At 34.6% G+C, this 25,637-nt stretch overlaps 1 protein-coding gene across 1 annotated transcript in view; it reads right to left on the bottom strand.

Moving 5' to 3' along the window:
• GRIK2 (glutamate ionotropic receptor kainate type subunit 2) overlaps nucleotides 1-25,637 on the bottom strand; it is a 585,197-nt gene that overhangs the window by 158,189 nt on the left and 401,371 nt on the right. Inside the window, exon 11 of the mRNA XM_045844097.1 lies at nucleotides 14,048-14,254. Coding sequence (XP_045700053.1) covers nucleotides 14,048-14,254 — 207 coding nt within the window. The remainder of the gene's footprint in view (nucleotides 1-14,047; nucleotides 14,255-25,637) is intronic.

Below are 25,637 nucleotides of genomic sequence, written 5' to 3'. Positions count from 1 at the left end.
GTCACAGACAATGCTTCTGATTTTCCAATGATCCAAGTTGGATAGTGTTTAAAAGAAACTTGATCAGATATATCATCATAATTAAATATAAAAATAAACTCTTGATTAATGGCTATATCTTTAGCAAAATAAATGTCCTAGAAGAGCCATAAAACCTTAAAATGTAATTTTAAAAAGCATAAAATTATATGGGTGAAGATACATGATTTTGCTATAAAACAACAATAGTAAATGTTAATGGAATTACATACTACCAAACAAATTCATTCTTAAAAAAAAACTGTTGTTAATTAATAGAAATAAACCTATAGGGAAAATAGATGCAGAAATGTGTTTTACTTTATGTTAATCCTCTCTTTAAAAAACTTCTGAAGCAGATCAGAGTTTTTATTAAATTAGGTTGTTTTCCAATATATATACACCAAGTTGTACTTCACTGTTTCAGTCACCTGTGATGCTATATAAAATAACATCCTTCAGGTAGAACTATAGCTAAAATTAAATTAACTGCAACACTAAAAATAGTATATTGGAAAAGTACATGTCATTTTATTATAAGAAAGTTTAAAGACTTGCTTGACCCTTTCCCCCTCAGACAGGATTAGCTACATATCCCTTAGGTTTCCCTAAGTATTTTGGAAATAATTATATTATTATACTACCTGAAGTATAATAAAATTATTTAACTATCTTACCTGGGATGCATATTTATGTTTAGATCTTCACTGCTTAAAATTGTGATGGGCTTAAAAAAATTGTGATGCTGAATTAATAATACTGAATTATATTGACACTTCCATTTGGGGATATCATAAAGAATATCCTATTTTAGCAATTGTATTCTTTCCATTATTCCAATTTTCTTTCAAAAACAACTTCACATAATTTCAGGTAATAGGAAAATCTAGTCACAGTTAACAAAGAAATATTTGTTCTAGTAAGAAAATTAACACTATGATTTCCTTAAAATTTTTTTGTTTAGTTTATTTAGGACTTTGTTCTGTTTCTGTTTATATGTGTATTATGTTCTAAAGAAAATGTCACCTTAAAAAAACACATTTGTTTATATTTGTATGACTTACACTGATTTTGGTAATAATTGATGCAAACCAGTGTTTATTATTTAATAACACATGGATGCCCCATATACAACAGATAAAGGGCCCATGATTTCAGTAACATCAGTATAAATCAACTATCTGAATCAAATACAAACTTGTCATTATTGGGCTTCAGTTACTCTAGATTTTGGATTTGCTCAGGTGGGAATTTTCTCCCAGAATCTTCTTACTCTTAATCTACACATTTATTTTCATTTTTCTATATTTTTTTTTGTTTTAAGCTATCAAAAATCCTAACTTGAAGCCTTCACAATTCCAATCTGTTTTCCTTTGTTAATTTATGAAGCTTTTGAAAATCTTTATTTTTTAAAGAAACCTTTCATGACTATGTTAAGAAAAAGTTTCAGTGCTCTGCAGTGAGACTGATTAGTTGGACAGTGTTGGTGAGGAACAAATTTATGTACAGCATGTGTAAGCATACCTTTCTAGGTATGACTTTCTTTGCATCCATGGGAGTCTCTAGCAAGGGTGTCTAACCTTTTAGCATCTCCGGGCCACACTGTAAGAAAAGTTGTCTTGGGCAACACATTAAATACACAAACCTCAACAAAAACTGATGAGCAAAAGAAAAGTTTTAAGTAAATTTACCATTTTGTGTTGGGCCACATTCCTAGCCATCCTGGGCTCCTTGTGGCCCATGGGCCTTGGTTGGACACCCCTGGTACAGTAATCACAAACATTTTACTTCCTTGTAAGCTTCAAATTATGACTTTGTGCTATATTTTTTCTGGTGATATTTATGCTTGAAACATTTATTTTATTGGTATTTTCAGTAAATGAAGTTCAGAAATCATTTTTGAAAATATTAGTAGTACCCATGGGAAATATTTATTCAGTAATTTATTGTATAATTGCAAAATAAAATAATTCTTAGCTCAAATTTTTGCTATGGATTACAATTAAATGGCAAATTAGCAAAAAATGGTTCTTGGGGAAGTAATTTCTTTTAAAAATCTTGAAAAACATAGACAAAAATTTTATATTTTATTTTAAGTTTAAAAACACTTCAATATTTCTAAACATAACCATAATATTAATGAGGGAAAATTCATTACTACACCAGTATTGAAAGAAATATTTAGCACTTAAATGCCTTATTTGCTTTATAAAAAATAAAATGTAATCACTATATTTAAAAGATATTGTTAATGTACTAGACAGTGTCTTTCCAAGAACAGACACACAATAAATAGTTGTTGAGTATGAACTGTGGGATAATTTCCAGTGAATCAGAATCTATTATTTAGCACAAATGAGAACTACACTGATTTATGATATCCTGCTTGTGGACAAACTTTATCAATATCTTTGTCTCCAAATTTTTGACAGCACACTTTGATTGTCAATTGTTTGATGGTTAATCAATTTTTTTTTAAAAAAATTAGTTATAAAGAATTATGATCCCTTTTAATGAAGGGATCCAGAACAGGTCTCCACAAGATGTGCTGCTTTGGCATGTGGATTATTTTTTGTTAAAAGGCAACTGAAATCCTGCAGGCATAAGATAAATATTTGCTTCTTCCTTAAAGAATTTAAATGGGGGCCTTTCCAATAATAAGAGTCATTAACAAAACTCATTTTAAGAACTTATCTATATGGTGAGGCAGATATGTTATTGCTGAAACGTATCATGATTCCAAGCACCTTACATCATTTCTTAGCTCAGAATATCATATATGCCTCAGCTTATCTTTCTGTGTTTGGACTTCTCCTGTCTGTGGGGTTCCCATACACACTTATATAATTAAATTTGTTTATTTTTTATTGTTAGTCTACTTGTACTGATTGAATTATTATACCAGCTGAAAGAAACTAGAAGAATAAAGTTTCTTCTCCCCCAACATTAACATACCATGTACATTTCTTAATCCCTTGACTTTATTATCTGAGATAACAGTCACAGGATTTCTCATTAAAATTAAAAATCAGTTGTTTTTCAAGTTGCTTTTTTACAAGGAAAAAGTATTACTTGTAATTGTAGTATGGCTTAAAATATTTGGAGATCTATCTTCATGAAGGGAGCAGAGGAATTCAGACATCTTTCTTAAATTCAGGTCTCATCAGTGTGGGTGATGGAATAATTTGAAAGACAAAAATCTCCAGACTCTTAAATAGGAATATTTTTATAAGGTCTAGTATAGAAAGGATTTCTCCAATAAGGCACAAAAATATCACAAACCATAAAGAAAAAATAAGTAAATTTGAAAAACTGAGATTTCAAAACTTCCATGCCAAAGCACACACACATACACTTTAAACAAATCAATATACAAAATCCTACTAGGATGAATATATGCATTATCAATATTCAGAATATGTAACAAATTCCTATGTATCAATAAGACAAAGTCAAAGAAAGCGAATGGGAAATTCAAAGCAGAAGAAACTGAAGTTTATAAATATGGAGGGAAGGGAAACAGGTTAACAATCAGGGAATTAAAATTTAAGCAATGAGATTCCATTTGTATTCAAATTGACCAAATTCAAATGACAATTTTAAGTTAGTAATTTTTCAGACGAACAGAAATTTTTTATGCTATGGTAGATATGTAAATTATTAGAAGAATTTAGAGAGCAATGCTTTCAATATCTAATAAAATTTAAAATATATGTCAACTATGACAAGCAATTCTTTTCTTACTGCATCCCTTAGAGAAGCCCTTACGTACATGCTCCAGGAGATAAGACAGCTCTTCAAGACAGTGCTGGTTTTCATAGCATTTAACACTAGAAATGACTTGAATGTCTCAACAGAAGACTAGTTAAATAAAAATGGTATAAAAGGTCTGTTCAGAAGGTATCTAGACATGTAATATGAGAAGTAGAGACCATATTTTAAAAGTAGAGATCAATATTTAATGAAGATCATACAAGACAGAAGAAACATTGTACATAGGATAATGATGCCTCAGTCCCCTTCAAAGTAGGCACCTTGGGACTTTACACAGTTCCCCCAATCACCATTAGCTGTCCCCTTCTATTTTCTTGAATCTCATCAACAGTCTGAAGTCTTGTCCCTTTCAAAGGTGATTTTAATTTTGGGAAAAGCCAGAAGTCGAAGAGTGCCATATCTGGGCTATAGGGGAGCTGAGTCACCTGGGTGATTTGATATTTCACAAAAAAATTCTGCAAGAGATGTGATGCAAGAGCAGGCGTGTTTTCAGGATGCAGCTGCTAATCACCAGTTGCCCATAGCTGCAGTCTTCTGAATCATCCAAAGTTTCCATGGAAGACCATTGGAGCTTAATGCAAAATCTAACGCAAATGCATTGCTCTATTTGCTCAGTCACTTTGAATGTGATGGCCACACAGTACACATGCTCACTCAACAGCATCCATCACCCCACTGACTAATACAATGAAGTCATTTTCACGCATGTGCATTCCAATCCACTCTCCTTGTTTGCCATGTTACACAGATGTTTCGAAAACTCTTCTAATCATATTAACAATGGCTGAAATTTTTTCACACAGACCTCATATTCTTATTATAGCAATTTATGCAAAATGGATCCAAAGAATACCAAACTTATGAGAGTGGTTACATGTGTGAGTGAAAAAGGGGCTATGAAATAAACATGAGAAGTTTGGGGCAGGGGGAACATATGGCAAGCTGAGTGACCCAAAGTAACCACAAAGGATGGCCTGATCATAAATTCCTAACTGGACAGGTAGGTCATGGCAGATAGTCACATCCCAGGTCTCAGGCCTATAGCTCCCTTATGTGATCCCTGTCTACTGTTCTTATACATCTAGGGTAACATACTTTTGAAGTCTCAAAGTAATTGTCTTTTCCAATCCCCTCAAAGACATAACTAAAGGCACTGGAGTACAAGACTACCACAGTGCAAGAACATGAAACTGCTCATTGTATCTTGTTCCCCACATACCATCTCTGTATGATGTAAATGTTGATTATTAACTATCCTGTACCCACCAATGTAAACGAAGTACAAGTCTCTTCATTGTACTTTTTATTCAGTCATCGAGATTTCACTGCTTTGTTTTCTATTGCACCCTTAATCTACCAATACATTTCTTATCCTTCCTTATGTTTTCTCCTTTGACTCTAAATTCATAAAATGAACTGGAAAACTACCATTCTCCAGAGCGTTTTTAACATCAGTTGAAATTTTGTTTCTGGGCATGTCCTCAAGAATTGTGGTTCAAATAACTCTTATACATTTTTTCTGAAGGTTTGAGTGTTTTTTGGTTGACACATGGGGGAAGCATAAGAATAATGCAATTCTATCTTTTGTGCTTGATTTGGAAAATTACTGAACTGAGAAATTTTATGGTAAGGGATTTCAACATTACCTGTAGCATTTCACAGTTGCCATTTGAGGTCATAGAAAATTATAAATAAATTTGTATTTCTATTTTTAGTTATTTTTCCTATAACCCAAAAAAGAAGTACAATATTATTGTTCTTCAATTTTTTCTGAAAATATTAAAATGCTCCCACTACTGTGCAAAATTGAGACAACATGCTATCAAAATTCAAAAAGATGGTGCATGTCAATTCCCATTCAATAGAAACTGGTCTTTGAATTAGCCTTTCCATTTTTGTAATAATACCTGGAACCTTTTTAAGTTCTCTGAAAAACAAATATTTGACTTCTTCCCTAGAATGCAATAAAGTGCAATCAAGAGGCACAAGCAAAGTATAGTGAGGTCTTCTAAGGATCATTTATGAATCATAAAAGGCTTGATAGTGTTAAATACCAATTGCAATGCTAAGGAAGCATGTAGGGAAGCATTCACGCAGCAGGAAAACCATAGCATCAGTAGTCCTCTCTAAAGTAATGTAAAATAAGAGTAGATCCCCACAGACCTCCTAGTTTGCCGTAGTTGTTTTATAAACCCAAACAGTTCTTTCTTGCATGTTTTTTGTACTTTCAAATGACCAAGTTTTTGTTTGTTTGTTTTTAAAATTTCACAGCACTTAAAGTTATAAAAAGAAGCCTCATTAAAAAGAAAATAAAAGCTTTTACCAACTAATAATACATTCTCTTACCAACCACAAATGTTAATGATATTAAAACACAAGTCTGTTTAAGCACAAAGGAATTGTAAAGTTCTTTGGCACCACTAAAAGAGCTAAGCTTAAATATATCTTTAAAAAGAAAACACTTCTCATTGTCTAATCTACTCAATTCTAAGATGTAAAGAGACTAAGAATATAGCTTTAAAAACTGTTCATTTTTGGATTTCCAGTCAAGATAGCAGCTTAGGTAAACACAGCTCACCTCCTTGCAAACCACATCAAAATTACAAACATAGTATAGAACAACCATCACTCAGAACCATCAGAAATTGAGTTGAATGAAAGTCTGACAATTACAGAATAAAAGAATCTACATTCATCCATACTGGTAGAATAGGCAGAGACACAGAACGGGCTGGTCCCACACCCATGTGTGATAAATAAAAATATTGGAGGGATATCTCAGGAGCAAGGAGACCCAGACCAATGCCAGGTCCCCCACACCATGGTTCCAGTGCCAGGAAGATAAGTTCCTATAAATTCTAGCTGCAAACACCAGTAGAATTGAGTCAGGGAAAGAAACCTCCGGAGTCCCAAGCAGTTCCTCTTAAAAAATCTACATACGAACTTATTCATACTCACTCCCTCTGAGCACCAGCACTGGGGTAGCAGCTTGAAAGGTGCCAGTGGCATCCAGGGAGAAACTCAAGTGTCTGGCATCAAGGTGAGAGAGCTGGTTGACTGCTTTCTGCTAGACAGAATGGCTGGCAGAGACCACTGTCCCTTTTCTGAGCCTGTCCCCCCTACAAAGCCACAGAGTCTGCAGGTGGGTGCCATCTCTGAGACTCCATCAACCAGGCTAGCACTGTTTGCCCAGTCCTGGAGATCCCCTGAGACTCTCTTCCACCCAACTTATGGGTCCACCCAAGCTTTTAACTGTAACTTTACTGTATGAATGGCTGGTATAGGCTCATGCTTCACCATATTCTAAAGCCTCTCACATAAGCAATAGCTGGCCTCAGTGAGTCCCCAGCCCCCATACTTTAAGCTAAGTGGCCCCAGGTCTGGCACTTGCAGCAGCCAGCCTAGATTATCAGCTTGGCTTCCCTTGAAAACCTCCAAGCCCAGTACAAATAGTAGCGATCTCAGGTTGCTTTACAGCTCATGCAGGGTACCCCAGGAAGAACACAGATGGGGGCTGACCTTGGCCTGCACCACCCAGGAAAGCCTAGAGGCTGCACACCAGTAGAGAGTTACAGACCAGACCAGAACATCACCACCCTCCCCCTGTATGGCTGATCCTTCACCGAGGGTAGAGGGTATTGGTCAGTGGTCACAGCCAGTCCTTGCAGCTGACTGGCCTAGGTAAATACCTCCCATTGGCCTGCCAACAGCAATCAGAACTCAACTATATGAGGAGGGTGTACTCAGCCCACACAATGGGCACACCCCAATTACCCAGCTTGGGTGATAGGAGAGGCTATGCCATTGGATCCTACAGGACACTTACTATATTAGGCCATGCTACCAAGCCAGGGAGTCATAGTAGCTTTACCCAATACATAGAAACAAACACACAAGGCTGACAAAATGAGGAGACATAGAAACATGGCCTAATTGAAAAAATAGATCAAAACTCCAGAAAAATAACTAAAACAAAATTGGAGATAGTTTATAAGATGCAGAGCTCAAAACTCTTGTTATAAGGATGCTGAAAAAACATAGTGAGGACCTCAACAGTGTGAAAAATGTCCAGTTAAAAATGAAGGATACACATTAAAATAAAGAATAAATTATAGGGAAACAACAATAGTGTGGATGAAGTTGAAAATCAAATCAATGATTTGGAATATAAGTCAGCAAAAAACAACCAATCAGAACAATGAGAAGAAAAAAGAGTTTAAAAAAAAAACAATAAGGATAGTATAAGCAGCCTCTGGGACAACTGCAAGTGGTCTGACATTCACATCATAGATGTGCCAGGAGGAAAAGAGAAAGAGCAAGAAATTGGAAATCTACTTGAAAAAATAATGGAAGAAAACTTCCCTAATTTGGTGAAGAAAATAGACATGCAAATCCAGGAGGCACAGAGAGCCCTAAACAAGACAGATACAAGAGGCCCACTCCCAGACGTATCATAATTGAAATGCCAAAGGTTAAAGATAAAGCAGCATAAGAAAAGCAGTTAGTTACCTATAGGGAAGTTCATATAAGACTGTAGCTTCTTTCTCAAACTTTGCAGGCTGCAAGGGATTGCCAATAAATAATCAAATCATGAAAAGCAGGGACCTACAGCCAAGATTACTCTACCCAGCAAAGATATCACTTAGAATTGAAGGGCAGATAAAGAGCTTCCCAGACAAGAAAAAAACTAAAGGAGTTCATCCCAGCAAGCCATAATTATATAAAGTTTTTTTTAAAAGATTTTATTTATTTATTTTTAGAGAGGGTAAGGGAGGGGGAGAATCATTGTGTGGTTGCCTCTCATGTGCCCCCTACTGGAGACAGGGCCTGAAACCCAGGCATGTGTCCTAGATTGGGAATTGAACCAGCAACCCTTTGATTTGCAAGCTGGCACTCAATCACTGAGTCACACCAGCCAAGGCTACTCATTTGAAATGTTAAAGGTACTTATTTAAGAAAAAGAAAATCAAAACTATGGAAAATAAAATGGCAATAAATATATATCTATCAACAATTGAATCTAAAAACAAACTAAGAAAACAGAAGAACAGAGACAAAATCATGGATACTGAGAGTTTTTTGATGGTTGCCAGATGGGAGCTGGGGGTGGGGGAATGGATGACAAGGTGAGGGGATTAAGAAGAACCAATAGGTAGTTACAGAATAGCCATGGGGATGTAAAGTACAGCATAGGAAATGGAGTGGCGATACAACTTATACACATGGCTCACTGACATGAATAATGGTGTGGGGATTGCCTGAGGGAGTGGAGGGTGATGGGTGGAGGGCGGCAAAGGAGGAAAATTGGGACAATTAATAGCATAATCAATAAAATATAATTTAAAAAACAAAATAAAAATTATTCATTTTTGCTGTAAGGACAAAAATTGCCATTTTGCTCTATTGGATATATCACATATACTGAATTATTTGTTTTAAATATATATATATATAATCATGGTTCAATAGTAATTTGGTGAACTCATAGTATTTAATAATCAAGATAAAGCAGCAAGAAAGAAAATATTTAGGACCCTTTGGATATAGTAACAGTAATAGTAGTAGTAGTAGTAATAATAATGGTGATGATGATGATAAACAGGTCTCAGGTGTTTCCAATTTGCCAAGCACCACACTAAGACCTGTGTAATACATCCGTATCCTACATGAGAGTCAGCTTTTCAAATATTATGTGTAAATTCCTTAGTCAGTTATAGAAGTAATTTAATTTCTATAATTGCATACCAGGCTAGTTACGCAATAGTTTTTTGACATGAGGTTAGGGTTTTGGGTTTTTTTGTTTTTTGGGGTTTTTTTTACGTGGTAGCCAGCTGCTCTCAGCCTTTTTTTTTAAAGATTTTATTTATTTATTTATTTTTAGAGAGGGAAGGGAGGGAGATAGAGAGTGATGCAGCAACTGCATCAATGTGCAGTTGCTGGGGGTCATGGCCTGCAACCCAGGCATGTACCCTGACTGGGAATCGAACCTGCGACACTTTGGTTCACAGCCCGCACTCAATCCACTGAGCTACGCCAGCCAGGGCTTGTTTTGTTTTTTTTGTTTGTTTGTTTGTTTTAACTCTGTATCTGCATACATCAGAGCTATGTGAAGAGCTTTTCACACAGTAAGTCATGAAACCTACAGTGAGATCAGCATCCCTGTCCACCAACATTTAAATCAGTCTTTCTTTATGCCATTGTCCTTCTTCCCTTCACTGTATCTGTCCGCACCTCTGCTGTCCCACTGATACATGTGACTAAGTTAAAAAAGCCTACAGTGCTGCTGCACTCCCAGATATTAACATCCAGTCCATACCATCATGCTATGAGGTATCATTTTTCCCATTGCACATAAGAGAAAACTGACCCTAAGATGGCATCAATACCTTTCCCCAGAATACACAGCACAGATGATACATAGATAGCTGATAGATAGATAAATGACAGATAGAAAGATAGATGATAGATTAGATAGATAAATAGATAAAGGACACCCAAATTCCCAACTTTGCATATGTAAGTTGTCATTGTAGGTCTGTGGGGTGTGAGCACACCCTGTCCCCTCACACAGTTTATTAGCATTATGACACTAGGTCAGAGAAGCTCCAGTGAACCATTGACTTAAGTTTCCTCCAGCTAGGGCTTATTCAGTGTGAAAGATAAAAGGACAAGGAGTTTCAAGTAACAAGGAGTGTCTGTGACAGAAGTAGTAGTTCTACAAGTGTTCAAAATACTGAGCTCTTTAAAGGAGTGAGATGTTCAGGAAAGGCCTTGTGGAGCAAGGGCCCAACCCAGAACCTAAGAAGTGAACTTGAAATAGGAGACACGGTGAGAGAGCTAAAGGAGTGCAAAAACCACTAGGGGTCAGAGTGCAATGGAAAAGAAATTACAGGTTAACAGGAGTACTTGGAATTTTATATTGCAATCTTTCAGTATCTGTGCAATGCTTTGAATGGGAAAGCTTTGAGAGGATACTGATGATAAAATAAGAATCTGACAATAATGTATAGTTGGATTCCTAAAGGAGAGGCAGGAAGTGCATAATAAAAACAATGAGGCAGCAAGAGTTTGAACTAGATTGGTGGGTGTAAAACTGGAAGGTAGGAACAGATCTGAGGTCTATTTTGAACCTGCATACACAGAGGCTTTGCACGCTGCTTTATTAACTCATGTATGGGCGTTTATAAGCATAAATCTTCCTGAAATTTTCCACTGCCAAGGTAGCTATCACCAAAGATTAGAAAGTAATTTAACTGTTCTTGTCTTCTCTGAGCAGTCCCATAATAATATGGGTTGCTAGTTTATTGTGCCTGAGGTGTTTTCCTTCATGTGGTAAATAACTCTAGCTGGCTTTATGAATAACATACTCACAAAAGTTGTCTCGTGACCCCATAAATGAGTTATTAGTCATAAGGAATAATGCAATTCAAAGCTACAAGTAAAATTTATGTCCAACTTAATACCATGGATGGAATAACAAGTTTCTGTGAACTCATTTCAGTTATGGCAGGTTCAACAGATAAGCTTGCTTTTAAGAATGAAAAACCTTATAAAATATTTTATAAAATATTATAACAGTGTTACAATTATTTCATTTCAAGAGGAAATGTGTCACTGTTTATTTCTTTAATTGACCCTTCAGTACACATTGTCACTGGGGTTATTGAAGACCACATAAGAATAATAGCACTCAGCAAATATGTAGCATATACTTTAAGGAGCACTCTTCTTGAGCTTTACATTTGTTGTCAACCACTGTGGAGCATTTGTGTCATTTTTTCAATGAGTATTCTAGAATGCTGAACACTTTCTGCAATTGTATGTGTCTTTTAGTTATTTTCAGGATATTTGAAGGAAATTAATAATTCCAAGTACATACCACAATACCAAGGAATATGGATGTAGTGAACTGAAATTGCAAAATAGTATACTTATCTAGATTTTAATCATTTTTGATGACTCACAAAATTATCAACTTTTATAGTTTCCTAACAAACTTCAAATAGAATGGCTCAGCTCACTTCATTACAATAAAATTCACCTGCTGCTTAGCCTGATGAAAAGACTTTACAGAGTTAAAATATTTTAAAAAATATGTTATATATATAAAGGAAAAACTGCATAGATTGTTCCCTTATTTCCTCTGTAGGAGGATATATGCTATTAAGATTTCATGAAATGTACCAAATAATGAGTTTCTGGGTGATTTTTATGTTTTTAAAAGATGTACTTGAAAAATGCTGGATTAAGGTTTTATAGGATTTAAGCAATGAAAATAAATCTCTTCACATTTAATCTTATATAAAACCAAAATTTGGCATACACTGTTAAACCATAAGTATAAGAAAGTCCAAAAGTATTTTGATTTTTGCTATAATTATTTATTTGAGTAAAAAACATATTAAGCATTAATTTTAAAAAATTAGGTGCCCCTGCTTTGCTGACATCTTAGATATATTTTCCCATTATCTTACCTATTGCAAATCTAACAGTGAATATGATTTTCTAATAATTCCTTCCTATGTTTAATTAATCTAATATAAAAAAGCATTCACAAGACATAGGTCCTTTAGTAAGAATGCACTGAAATATTCGAACACCAAATAAAGTGTATATACTTTACATTAAAACTTAACACTAATTTCACTGACTAGGATTCAACTCAAAATTATCAGGAACAGCAACTATAATCCCTACATCTTTCTCATTGTCATAGTGTCTAAATATTTTAGTTTTTAGTCCTCAGTAAGGATATCTATAAACACTACAGAAGGAATACAAAGTAAGTAAGAAGACAAAGTTTGGACTTACTAGATATGTATATATTGATTACTAATTAGCAGGTACTGTATTAGAAAATTTAGAGATACAAATTATTATTAACATATTATTCACCCCTGGATGGCATGGCTTAGTGGATTGAGTGCCAGCCTGTGAACCAAAGGGTTGCTGGTTCGATTCCCAGTCAGGGCACATGCCTGGGTTGCGGACCAGGTCCCCAGTAGGGGTATGCAAGAGGCAACCACACATTGATGTTTCTCTTCCTCTCTTTCTCCTTCCTTTCCCATCTCTCTAAAAAATAAATTAAAAAAATAAAAATTAAAAATAATAATATATTATTCACTCCCTCATGCCCTTATTCATCATAATGAACTTTGTAATTGATAAAGTATTTTCAAAATGCATTGAAAATTACCTATATTTGCTACTTTCACAGGTAAGAATTTTCATTTAGGGTACAGTTCACAATGTTTTTAAAAGAACATTAATTATTTTGTAGAATTATTAGCAATAATGTTATGCCCTAATATTATAGAAAATGTCAAAATAAACTTCAATGTTACAAAACAAAAAGTAAATACAATGTTATAATATTTAAAAGATGAGTTTATATCAAAGGTGATTTAACAAAGGTGAAGTAACATGAAATGTGTTATTTCATAACACATTATGAAATAATGTGTTCTTGGTAGTAAAGAAGAAGCTCCTTGCTGAGGTTTATTTAATTAAAAAACATAAAATGTCTATTCTCCTGCCTAAATATGCTTAACATTCTTGCTTTATTTTTATATAGTATCTTATTTTGTGCTCTCTGCATGTAGACTTCCCTTATCTCTCTATTTTTTTAAGATTTATTTATTTTTAGAGAGAAGGGAAGGGAAGGAGAAAGAGAGGGAGAAAAATATCAATGCATGGTTGCCTCTCGCATGTCCATCATTACTGAGGACTGGCCTGCAACCCAGGCCTGTGCCCTGTCTGGGAATCAAACCAGCGACCTCTAAGTTTGCAGCCTGAGCTCAGTCCACTGAGCTACAACAGCCAGGGTCTTATCTCTAAAAATTAAAAAAAAATTATCCTATCCTAGTATAAGAAATTTTTATCATGAAATTTAGATTTGTATAACCATTCTCTCTGTTGAGTAGAAAGTTAGCATTATAAAGGTGAAAACAAATTCAGTTTGGAAAACCACATTGTATTTTATAAATTAAGAGCTAATACTTCAAGATACCAAAATAACTAAATACTAAATTTAAGACAGACATCTCTCTGTAATAGAACTATACATCTCTCTTTGATTCTTTATATTTGATGGCAAACATAACATGTGCTTTGAATAAAGTTGTCAAAAGAAATACATAATTAAAATATATTATTGCTGCTTGACATTATTAATCCTTAACCATCAAAAACAAATTTTAAAGTAAATCTTTTGGCAGTCTACCAAAAGTAATAATTAATGAGAAAAGGGACTTACATGATCAATTAGTTCACGGACCATTCCATTCCATTGTCCATTGGCATCATCCTGGGCTCCATATTTCCCATCCTCCACAAGTCTAATTTCATATGTAAAGCCAAGGATTGTAGATAACTCTCTGAGAAGGTCAATGCAATAGCCTTCAAATCGATCATTCCCATAGAGTGGTTTGTCAGACTTCTTAAATAGGACATAGGGTTCTTCCTGGAAGCAGTGAACGTGAAGGTAGAAGGTATCAATTAATCATGAAACTTATTATCAGAATAATAGCGTTCCTTAGAAAATTTCACCTTAATTTATTATACAAATTAATTGTATTTTTTCTCATTGTAATTAATATAGTTTGAAATACTGATAAGGCAGATATTCAGGGATATATGTGTTACACAAAAGAATATTTAACTATAATAAGTTCACCTTGACTATATAATTAAGCATGATGCTATATATCCTTACTATATAGCTTATATCACATTAATACATAATATTTAATATAGCATACTATATACTATATGATACATATAGATATACCTACATATAGATATATAATACATATGAATATACTTTCACCATCATTACAATACCCCAATTTGATTTATACCATTTAATCAATATCTCCTGTGCTGTTACAGTGAGATTTATTGATGGAAGAACAAAGTAAAAGTCATTGTCTAATTACCTACCATGTACTAAGAACTGGAGTATATTCTTTGATATACATTATTAAATTTTTTCTAACCACCATGAAAATTACAACTATTACATTTAATTATAGGAGAAAAAGTAGTGGCTAATTTTAGAATACATTTTAAAATGCTAGCATTTATCAAGCACTTGTGCATTCATACAACAACATTTTATAGGCCACCTACTATGAGCCAGCCTTCCTTATATTAAAAAGAAATCTCAGTCATGAAGTTCATGATACAGGGAGGAAAACCAATAATAGATGCCTAAACAAACAGAACATATAACCTTAGATGTCAGTAATAGTGTGAAAACATAAAACAGGACAATAGGATACATGACAACTTCAAGACATTTGGCAGGATAAGGTGGGATAAGACACAACTGAAAAGTATGTGTGGAGTTATTTTCTGAGATGAGAGATGAGGTAAAATTTTAAAAAAGCAAGTGTCTAGCCACTTAGAAATCTGGATGAAGGGCATCTCAGGCCAAGACACATAAGTAAAAATCCCTGAGACCAATATGACACTGGACTGATCCAGGAGGAGGACAACAGCCATCTGTGAAGGGAGTAGGCAAACTAAAAAACAAAATAAAAATGACAATAACAAAATAACTCATAGACACAGACAACAGTATGCTGATTAGGACTGTATTTATGGAGGTCATTTTTCAAGAAAGGTTAAATAATTTTCTCAGGTCATATGGTTATGAAGAGGTACAGAACAGCTATAAAGAGGAAAATGAGAGATTTTAATTCAGGTTGTTTAAATTCTAGGATACATACTTTTCTTACTATTTTATATTACATTCTATACCATCAGATCATTTGCAAAAAGTCCATATATGCTGAATTTTTAAATACAATTATGCCAAATACCTAAAAATCAGAAATTAATCTAACTAAATTCAAAGCTAGATATTTAGGTTTACCATAAGGTAAAGAACAGTTAGGATCCTTTCTAATTTTTGTGTGTTGTGTGATCACTTGTGAACTTTAATCCCCAGAGGTACACAGAGTATTACAAATGTGACAGATACATTACTCTTCCACCTTTGGGGTTATTATGTCCATTTCTCCTCTACTCTTCACAGTCTCCTCTAGTCTTTTAAGTGAACAGGGTTCCACTGATCACAGTTTAAATACCCTTGTTCCATTGAAAAGAGGAATGACTATTGCTGAACAGCTTTCCTGTGCTGAGCATTTATACTTCAGGCATGTTCACCTGTCTCTTTTTCTGGTTATCCCACACAATTTTTAAATTATTTTACCATGATAATTACCATACTGAATAGTAAGATTTATATGTATATTTCCTGAACTAGACTTGCACCATCTATGTGGCAGGACAATTACTTAAATTTTCATCAGTAGGATAAGACATCACCAGGCAAATAGCAGGCTTACAAATAAAATGACTGAATAGTGAATTAAATGGGATTGTATTGCTCTGGTCAACTGGGGAAAATAAGGAAACTTAAAGAAAAAAAATATGAGAGGTAGGTTCCCCTGTGCAGTTCTAGTATGGTAACAAATCCTCAGGCCCCTAACCCATGAGCAGAGGGTTAGAGAATTGAGAAGAACACACCATATTCACCTGCTGAAGAGAAGATACCTGAGAGTTTAGGGGCTGGTGGAATGAAATCAAAAGAAGCATATTGGTACCATACATGAACTCTATTGACCTCATACTTTTGTTTCAGTTATTTTATGATTTACAAGTAAATGAATGTATTTACTTTTTAATTTAAAAGTCACAAACATTAACCATTTGTCACGCTCCTGTACTAATAGCATCATCTAATATTTTCCAAGCACTTACTTTGTGCCAGGCCCTATTCAGAGTGCTTTTCTTGGATTAATTTATTTATTCCTCATTACAACCATGTGTGGTCAGTAATATTATTACTTCTATAATAATATTTTACAGACAAAGTAACTGAGGACAAGGGCACTAAATATTTTGCCTAATTTTAATGACAGGTAGCACACAATTCAAGGAGTCAGGCCATTAGACCACTTACCACCATATTATAATTCCTACATTAAATGATTCCTAGTGATCTTTTCCGAACATCATATGAATGCATAATTACACATAGCTCATTAGACAGCTTAATGTGTACTGTATAAATTTTATTATTATTTTTTTCAGTAAACTAGGATTAGTCATTGGTCTATGCTGCATGCAAACTTCATTCTACATTTATTTAAACAATGCAATCAAAACAACACTATAGAAGTAAATACATAATCCAGAAAATTTATTTTCTATATCACAACTTATGTTCTTTCCAAATAAAAATACATGTTTTAACATAAAATAAGTAATTTATGAAAATAGCATATTTTAAATCCCTCAGATTAGGTAGCAACACGTGTCTACAAAAAGTTCCTATTTTCTTATTGCACTGTTAAATCACCATCATCTTTATTTTAAATTTTTGTTCCAAAATATTTATGATATATTTTTCATACATATTCATTTAAACACTGGGGGAAAGTGATAGAAGCTTCTGATTACTAAAGAGTGCACGAGGCATGTGAGGGATGTGTGTGTACAAGGTAAAAAGCAGAGCAAAATTTCAGGAATTATTATACTATTTAAATATCATTAATCTAGCTTTTAGTAGCAACCATTTGACCTATTAATTTGATTTTCTTCACCTATAACCTAGTAAGAAAACTGTCATAGGCAAATAAATTTGTTGATCCCTGTGAGATTAAAAAGTGTCTTTATATATAAATATTTTAAAAACAGGTTTTCTTATCACATAAAAAATTATGTGGTCTGACTGCTTTTTTTTAGCATTTATAGTACTGTACAATGTCAAATATCATTCTCCCCATATTTAATTCTGATAAGTACAACACAGTTTTCCAGCTGTGATTCCTATCTCCAGTTACACTGTGTCACAAGGTAGTTTACATCGAGCTATGACTCTCCTTTAGACTCTCTTACTCTGCTTCATACAGCACAAGGATAAATAATGACTTCATGTAAGAAAAGAAAAATTGTACCAGAAGCAATTACTGTACCACATATTGAGTTCAATGAATAATATGATAAAACTCTCCTAGGCAACTTCATACAGTCTTTCTCATACAGTCTTAAATCTTGACATCAGCATTTGGTAGAGGTAAAAGCACTTCATTCTGCTGGCATCTGTAATAAGAATTTGTCAGCATTTCCACTATCAACCCTGGTTTAAAAAAACCCAATAACTCATATTTTTTATCTGCATTGGATGGGGAGTTGTCACAGAATAAACTTAAAATTAAGTACTAAAAAAGTGAAATATATTTTAAGGTTCAGGGGAACAAAATGTTTGATTTAAATGTAATAAAACTTTATGATTATAAGTGTATAACTCATATACCTCTTAGTCCATATCTACAGAGAGGTAAATTATCTTTTTCATGCATTAACTCTTAAGTATATCATATTGCCCATGATATTCAAAAGCAAGGACATAAAAATACAAAATAATTTTATTGATATGTGAAAAATAAAATACATATTAATTTTTATATTAATATAAAGGATATAAAATACAAATTAATTTTATTGATAGCTATAAAATATCTCTTGCTACTGCATTAATAAAGGTAAACTAATGTCTTTATTCAAGCATATGTTGAGCTCCTAATATGTACCAGAACTGTTTTAGTCTTCAGATATATAACAATGAAAAACTAAAGAAAACAATACCTAAAAATTTCTGCTCTAATGGAACACCCAATCTAGTGATGAATTTGAAAGTCTTATTTATTTCATATAATCCTGTATTATTTATATGGCTACTCTGTCTCATTAATTATTACAATGGAATATCACTTCAGGATACATTTCTAAGAAACACAAACACAACTGTGTATCTTGTTGTAGAGGATTCTGGTGAATCATAGGACATATAACACTGTGACACTCAAATCTTTCATTTGGAGAAACAGAAATGAATATTCAGTTATCCCCAGACTGGTTCTGAATTTCCCTTATGATCAGGAAACTTAGAAAAACTAGTTTGTGGCAACCAGCTGAAACTAACTGCTTATGGGTAACAATATCCTCAATTAAGAACAGTATTTAAGTATTTATATTTTATGCATTTATATTGTTAATGACTCAATTTTTCTTTAATGAAGACAGGACTGACATTAACCAATCGGCCAAACAAAAAACACCTTTTATTATAGCATCCCTATGGGCCCAATGAAAATAAAGTTATGGGCTTTAAAATTTAAATCTGAGCAATTTATACTTTCCTAAGAATCATTTATTGCTTTCCACTTTCCGAATCTTATGTACATACTCTTTATATCCTATCACTATCCTTATACCAACAGCACTGTGTAATAAGCAGTAACAGAGCAACTCAGGTTTCAAAGATCATGAAGATCAAGTTAGGTGCTAATAAGTTGATTACAAGTAGGAGGCTAATGAATGAACAACATGAAGGGCTAGGACAATGGTGCTGCTCAAGTTGCCTCTTCAGGAAGGTGAGTTAGCTCTTTAAAACTATAGAACTTACACCTTAAAACGATAAAATGTTAAATAAATAAATAAATAAATAAATAAAACAGACCTGAATCTAATGCCCTACAATGCTCAAGAGAACACAAAGAAGAGAGCATGCTTTCAAAAGGGAGATTAGGGGTGAAAGAACATTCACATGGAAAGCAATGTTAAGAAGATGGATATTTCTTTAACTAATAACTTATCAACTCACTGTCATTATCTGATCATGGCCTATCCCACTGCTCTAATAAGCAACACTTTTGGATAGAATAAGACCACATAATGTCCTGTCAAGATGGAGGTGTAGGCAGACACACTGTGCCTCCTCACACAACCAAAATAAGGAAAACAAAAATTTAGAAACAAAAGAACCACCAGAACTGACAGCAAATTTAACTGTATGGAAGTCCGACAACCAAAGAGTTAAAATAGACATATTCATCCAGACCAGTAAGAGGGGTGGAGTCAGGCAGCCGAGAGACAAAAAAAAGCTGTGCCTTATGGATCCCGGGCATGCAGGCAGCAGCTGGCAGACTCAGTGAGGCACGCAAGGTGGTTGGCTGACCAGGGGATCACACATTCACGTGCAGATAAACCTGGCAAAACGGAGGAGCGAGACAGACCTGGCAACCCAAGGTCCCAGTGCCTGGAAATAAAGCCTCCAAACACCGATTGAAAACACCTGTGGGGGGTTGCAGGGCTGGGAGAGACTCCCAGCCTCACAGGAGAGTTCATCAGAGAGACCCACAGCGTCTTAGAACATACACAAGCCCACCTGCCTGGAAATCAGCACCAGAAGGGCCCAGTTTGCTTGTGGGAAGTGGCAGAAGGGACTCAAATCTGACAAAAGCAGGGCAAGCACCATTGTTCCCTCTCCCTCTCGGACCCCACCCCCACATACAGCGTCACGACCCAGTGACTGGCTTGCTGTGCCAGGTGAACACCTAAGGCTCTGCCCCTCATACCTAACAGGCACGACAAAACAAACAAACAAACAAACAAACAAAATGGTGCAAGTGGAAGAACAGATCAAAGCTCCAGAAAAAATACAACTAAGCGATGAAGAGATAGCCAACCTATCAGATGCAAAGTTCAAAGCACTGGTGATCAGGATGCTCACAGAATTGGTTGAATTTAGTTGCAAATTAGATGAAAAAATGAAGGCTACACTAAGTGAAATGAAGGAAAATGCACAGGGAACCAATAGTGATGGGAAGGAAACTGGGATTCAAATCAATGAAGTGTACCAGAAGGAAGAAAGAAACAACCAAACAGAAAATAATGAAGAAATAAGAATTCAAAAGAATGAGGAGAGGCTTAGGAACCTCAAGGACATCTTTAAACATTCCAACATCCAAATTATAGAGGTACCAGAGGGGGAAGAGGAAGAGCAACCAGTGGAAAAGTTATTTGAACAAATAATAAAGGAGAACTTCCCCAATCTGGCAAAGGAAATAGACTTCTAGGAAGTCCAGGAAGCTCAGAGTCCCAAAGAAGTTGGCCCCAAGGAGGAACACACCAAGGCATATCATAATTACATTAGCCAAGTAAAAATGAAGGAGAGAATCCTAGAAGCAGCAAGAGATAAGGAGACAGTTACCTACAAAGGAGTTCCCATTAGACTGTCAGCTGATTTCTCAAAAGAGACCTTGCAGACAAGAAGGGGTTGGAAAGAAGTATTCCAAGTAATGAGAGGCAAGGACCTACATCCAAGATTGCTCTATCCAGCAAAGCTTTCATTTAGAATGGAAGGGCAGATAAAGTGCTTCTCAGATAAGGTCAAGTTAAAGGAGTTCATCGTCACCTAGCCCTTATTATATGAAATGATAAAGGGATTTATCTAAGAAAAAGAAGATAAAAAACATATAGTAAAATGACAGCAAACTCACAATTATTGACAACCGCACCCAAAACAAAGCAAAAAACTAGAACAGGAACAGAGCCACAGAAATGGAGATCACATGGAAGATTATCAACAGGGAAGTGGGAGGAGAAGAGAGGGGGAAAAGGTACAGAGAACAAGTAGCATAGATGGTAGGTAGAAAATAGACAGGGGGAGAGAAAGAATAGTATGGGAAATGTAGAAGCTAAAGAACTTATGACACATGGACATGAAGCAGGGGAACAGGGGTGGGAGAGGGTGTGCAGGGTGGAGGGGAGTGAAGGGGGAAAGTAGGGCATCTGTAATAGCATAATAAATAAAATATATTTAAAAAAAGAAGTAGAAATAGGTAGTTACAGAATAGCCATGGGGACATAAAGTACAGTATAGGAAATGGAGTACAGAACTTAAGATGCATGACTCCTGGACATGAACAATGGTCTGGGGATTGCCTGAGGGAGTGGGGGTGCTCAGTGTGTGTGTGTGAGTGTGTGTGTGTGTGTGTGTGTGTGTGTGGAGGAGGAGCTACGGGGAAAAACTGAGAAAACTGTGATAGCACAATAAAGAAAATACAGTTAAAAAAAAGACAACCTAACAAAAAATAATAATAAAAAGTAAAAAAACTAAAGACAGCCCAAGTAAAAAAAAAAGTAGACAACAAATTTGAACAAGTAACTTTACAAGGAAAGAAACACAAATGGCCAATAATCACAGAGACATGATTAATCATCACAGAAATGTCAATTAAAAGCACAACTAGACATTTTTACACACTTGTTATAACTGAAAATTAGATTGAGAACACCAAGAGTTGTAAGGATTTGGAGCAATCAGAACTCTTAGTGGTGAAAGAACATAAAACACCACAACCTCTTTGCAATATTGGCAGTTTCTTAGAATTAAACTACACCTGCCATATAACTTGGACATTTCATTCCTCTTTACTCAAAAGAAATTAAAACAGTACATCCACACAAACACATGGATATGGATGTCCACAGAGCCTTATTCATAAGAGACAGAAAATGAGAACCCAAATGTCTGTCAAATAGTGAATAGATAAATGAAATATGCTATTCCACTCAGCAATAAAGAAGGAACTACTGATACATGCAATTACATGAATGAATCTCAAATGGATTGTGTCATGTGAAAGCCAGGCACAACAGAAACCAGACATAAAATTCTAGAAGCAAATTAATCTGTACTGGGACAAAGTTGGTCAGTAGTTGTCTAGGGCTGAATGTGCAGAAAGCAAGGAGTAAAAGTGGGACCTGAGGAAACATGGGGACAATGGAGATGTTCATGTATGTTGATGGTGGTGGTTTCATGTGTGTACATGATCTTGTCAAAACTTATTGGACTGTGCACTTTAAATAGGTGAAGTTTATTGTATGTAAATTGTACCTCAATAAAGTTAAAAACAAAACAGAAAAAGACCACATAATGTATCATGTAACCAGAGAAAAATAGTAACAACTTGTAACAATAAAAATGTGTCTCCAATAATAATATATGTTTTCACATGGCATGTTTTGATTTTAACTGGCCATCACTAATCCTGTATGAATTAGTGAACTTTAAGTAAAAATGACACCTCCAAAAATTATCAATGAATTATCATGGTCTTTTAAGAGAGTAGAACTTTCAGCTTTTATATGTCATTTAACAAGACACGTATAGATATTTATACTTGATAACCTCATCCTAAAATATAAGTGTAAAATATTTTGTTGTTCATCCATTTATCTGCCAAGGCACACAGACATGCATTCATTAAACAATATTTTATGTAAATTCAATGTATTGATTCCTAAAGCACAGGCAAAATTTCTCTTAAAAGCTAAATAATAAATATTTTAGCTCCTTGGACAATACAGTTGCAACCATTCAATTCTGCTATTGCAGAATAAAAGCAGCCACAGAAGCAATGAATGAGTTGGCCAGAGTTTTTAAAAGTCATTTTTTTAGGAACTCTGGAATCTAATAAAAAAACTGCTTACAACAACTAGGGGAATACTTTGTGAACAGAAAACCTGCAGACTTTTGCTAGAAGACCTCTGTGGCATATCAATTTACCCTGTTACTACTACCATCTACTCCCCAGTCCAGCAACAGCCTTGAAGAGGGCAGACTGTATTCCTGGTACAGGTTGTAAGTACCATAGGAAACTGCGGGCTTATTCTCAAAAAAGGCAGTTTTGTGTATTGACCACGTGATAGAATTGGAAATTAATAACAAATAAATTTGACAAATTCATAAATATGTGGCAATTGTATAATACAGTAAACCAAATGGCCATAGAGGAGTTTAGAAGAGATATTAGAAAATACCTTTCTGTAAGTGAAAAGAAAAGCATGACATGTCACTACTTGTTGAATACAGGTGAAGCAGTACTCAGAAGAAAATTTATTATTAGAAATGCTTACATTAAAAAGAAGAAAGATATCAAATCAATAACCTAAATTTATACCTTAAAAATCTAGAAAAATAAGATCAAACTAAACACAAAATTGTAAAAAAAAATGACTATGGTGTGTGTGTGTGTTTATATGAATGAAGGGACACCCTCAAAAAACAAAATTATCTTCTGGAGGGCGGGTCCCTGGTGATACAGGTTTCCCTCACCAGGTGAGTGTTCTAGGAACTCATCTATATCAGTGTACTAGCTGACATTGTTGTGAGAAACTGCGTTTGGGCTTCAGTGAATTTTTTTTAAAGACTCTACTCATTTGCCTACTTCATGGTAGGTGACTTGTGAGCACTCCTGCTCACACCATGCTGAGCTGAGTATTCAGAAGTTTTTGACCAAAAGAGCATGACCCCCATTTCCCACACTCCCTATTCACCCTATTTCATCCTCAGCAACTATTTTTGTTTCCCCAGATGAAAAAAGTTCTCAAAGGGAAATGTTCTGCTGATGTGAAAGAGGTGAGACAAAAAACGGTAGAAACAAACAAACAAAAAAGGCATCAAAATTAACGAGCTCAAAACGAGTAGTGGAAAAAAAGGTCTTGATAGGTATATTGCATCAAATGGAGAGTACTTTGAAGGTGACTGTAGTTTAAATATGTAAGAATAAATATACAAATTTTATAAGTAAATTCCATTTTGGTCCCCCTTCATATATCTCTATATCTCTCTATATCATCTATATGTATATATGGAGAGAATAATAGTAGAGAGAATCAAAGGAAGCAAAAATCTGTTATTTTTAATTTCTTTTAATTTTATTTTTGATTTTAGAGAGAGGGGAAGGGAGAGAGAATGAGGGGGAAGGGAGAGAGAATGAGAGGGAAAGAAACACCAATGTGAGAAAGAAACATTGACTAGTTGTGTTCTGTATGTGCCCCAACCTGAGCATGTGCCCTGACCGAAAATCCAGTGACAACCTTTTGGTTTGTGGGATGATGCCCAGCCAACTGAGCCACACCAGATGGGGCCAAAAGTTGGTTCTTCAAAAAGATCAACAAAATTGACAAATCTTTAGCTAGACCAACCAAAAAAATAAAAAAAGAAGAAAAAGAAAAAGAAAAAGAAAAGAAAAGAAAAGAAAAGAAAAGAAAAGAAAAGAAAAGAAAAGAAAAGAAAAGAAAAGAAAAAAGAAAAGAAATCCTAGAGAAGTCTAAAGTGAATGAAAGGACTATTGCAATTAATCTTACAAAAAAAAATAGATGTATAGGAGAGTTATAGGGACAATTGGTACACGAACAAATTAGACAATCCAGGTGAAATGGACAAATTCCTAGAAAGACACAACTACCAAAACTGACTCAGGAAGAAATAGAATATCTGAATAGAACTTGAGCAAACAAAGAGATTAAAATTGAAATCTAAAACATACACCCCTCCCCCCAAAAAACAAAGGCCCCAAACCAATGACTTCCCTCGTGAATTCTATCAACATTTAACAAAGACTAGGCACTGAAACTTCACAAAACCTCCAAAAAATAAAAGATGAGGGAACACTTCCTAATTTATTTTTAAGGCCGGTATTACCCTGACACCAAACTTTCCAAAGCTATTGTGTGGGTCAACATCTTGTTCAATAAGAAAATTAATATTTAAATATAATTTCTCAAACCTCTTATTTACTCTATTCCATTCTCTTCTAAGAGCATGCTTTCACTTTTTGTCTTTAAATTATCATGCAATGTCTGCCTTTACTTTCTTTTCTCTTTGATTATTCTCTGTAAACTGAATTAACAGGTCTCAGGAATATCTCCATTCACTCATTCACTCACTAACCAGTTCTAGATGCCCACAATGTTCCAGGCATTGCTCTATTCATGAAGATGAAAAAACTAATAAGACATAATACCTACTCCTAAGGAGCATTACAATGTGTGAGAGAGATGGAAATTAAATGAATATGTACAATGAGAAGTCACAAGGAAATAGCATTTGAGTTCCGTTCTCAGTCCTAGATGTACATTAAATTAAATTAAATTAAATTAAATTAAATTAAATGTTTTATAATTAAGATTATAATACTGAT

This window comes from Phyllostomus hastatus, unplaced genomic scaffold (genome assembly GCF_019186645.2).
Source record: "Phyllostomus hastatus isolate PE091 unplaced genomic scaffold, TTU_PhHast_1.1 phas_contig_40, whole genome shotgun sequence".
Taxonomy (NCBI): Eukaryota; Metazoa; Chordata; class Mammalia; order Chiroptera; family Phyllostomidae; genus Phyllostomus; species Phyllostomus hastatus.
The sequence above is the reverse complement of the archived record's forward strand: the minus strand, read 5'-3'. Positions and strand labels throughout refer to the sequence as shown.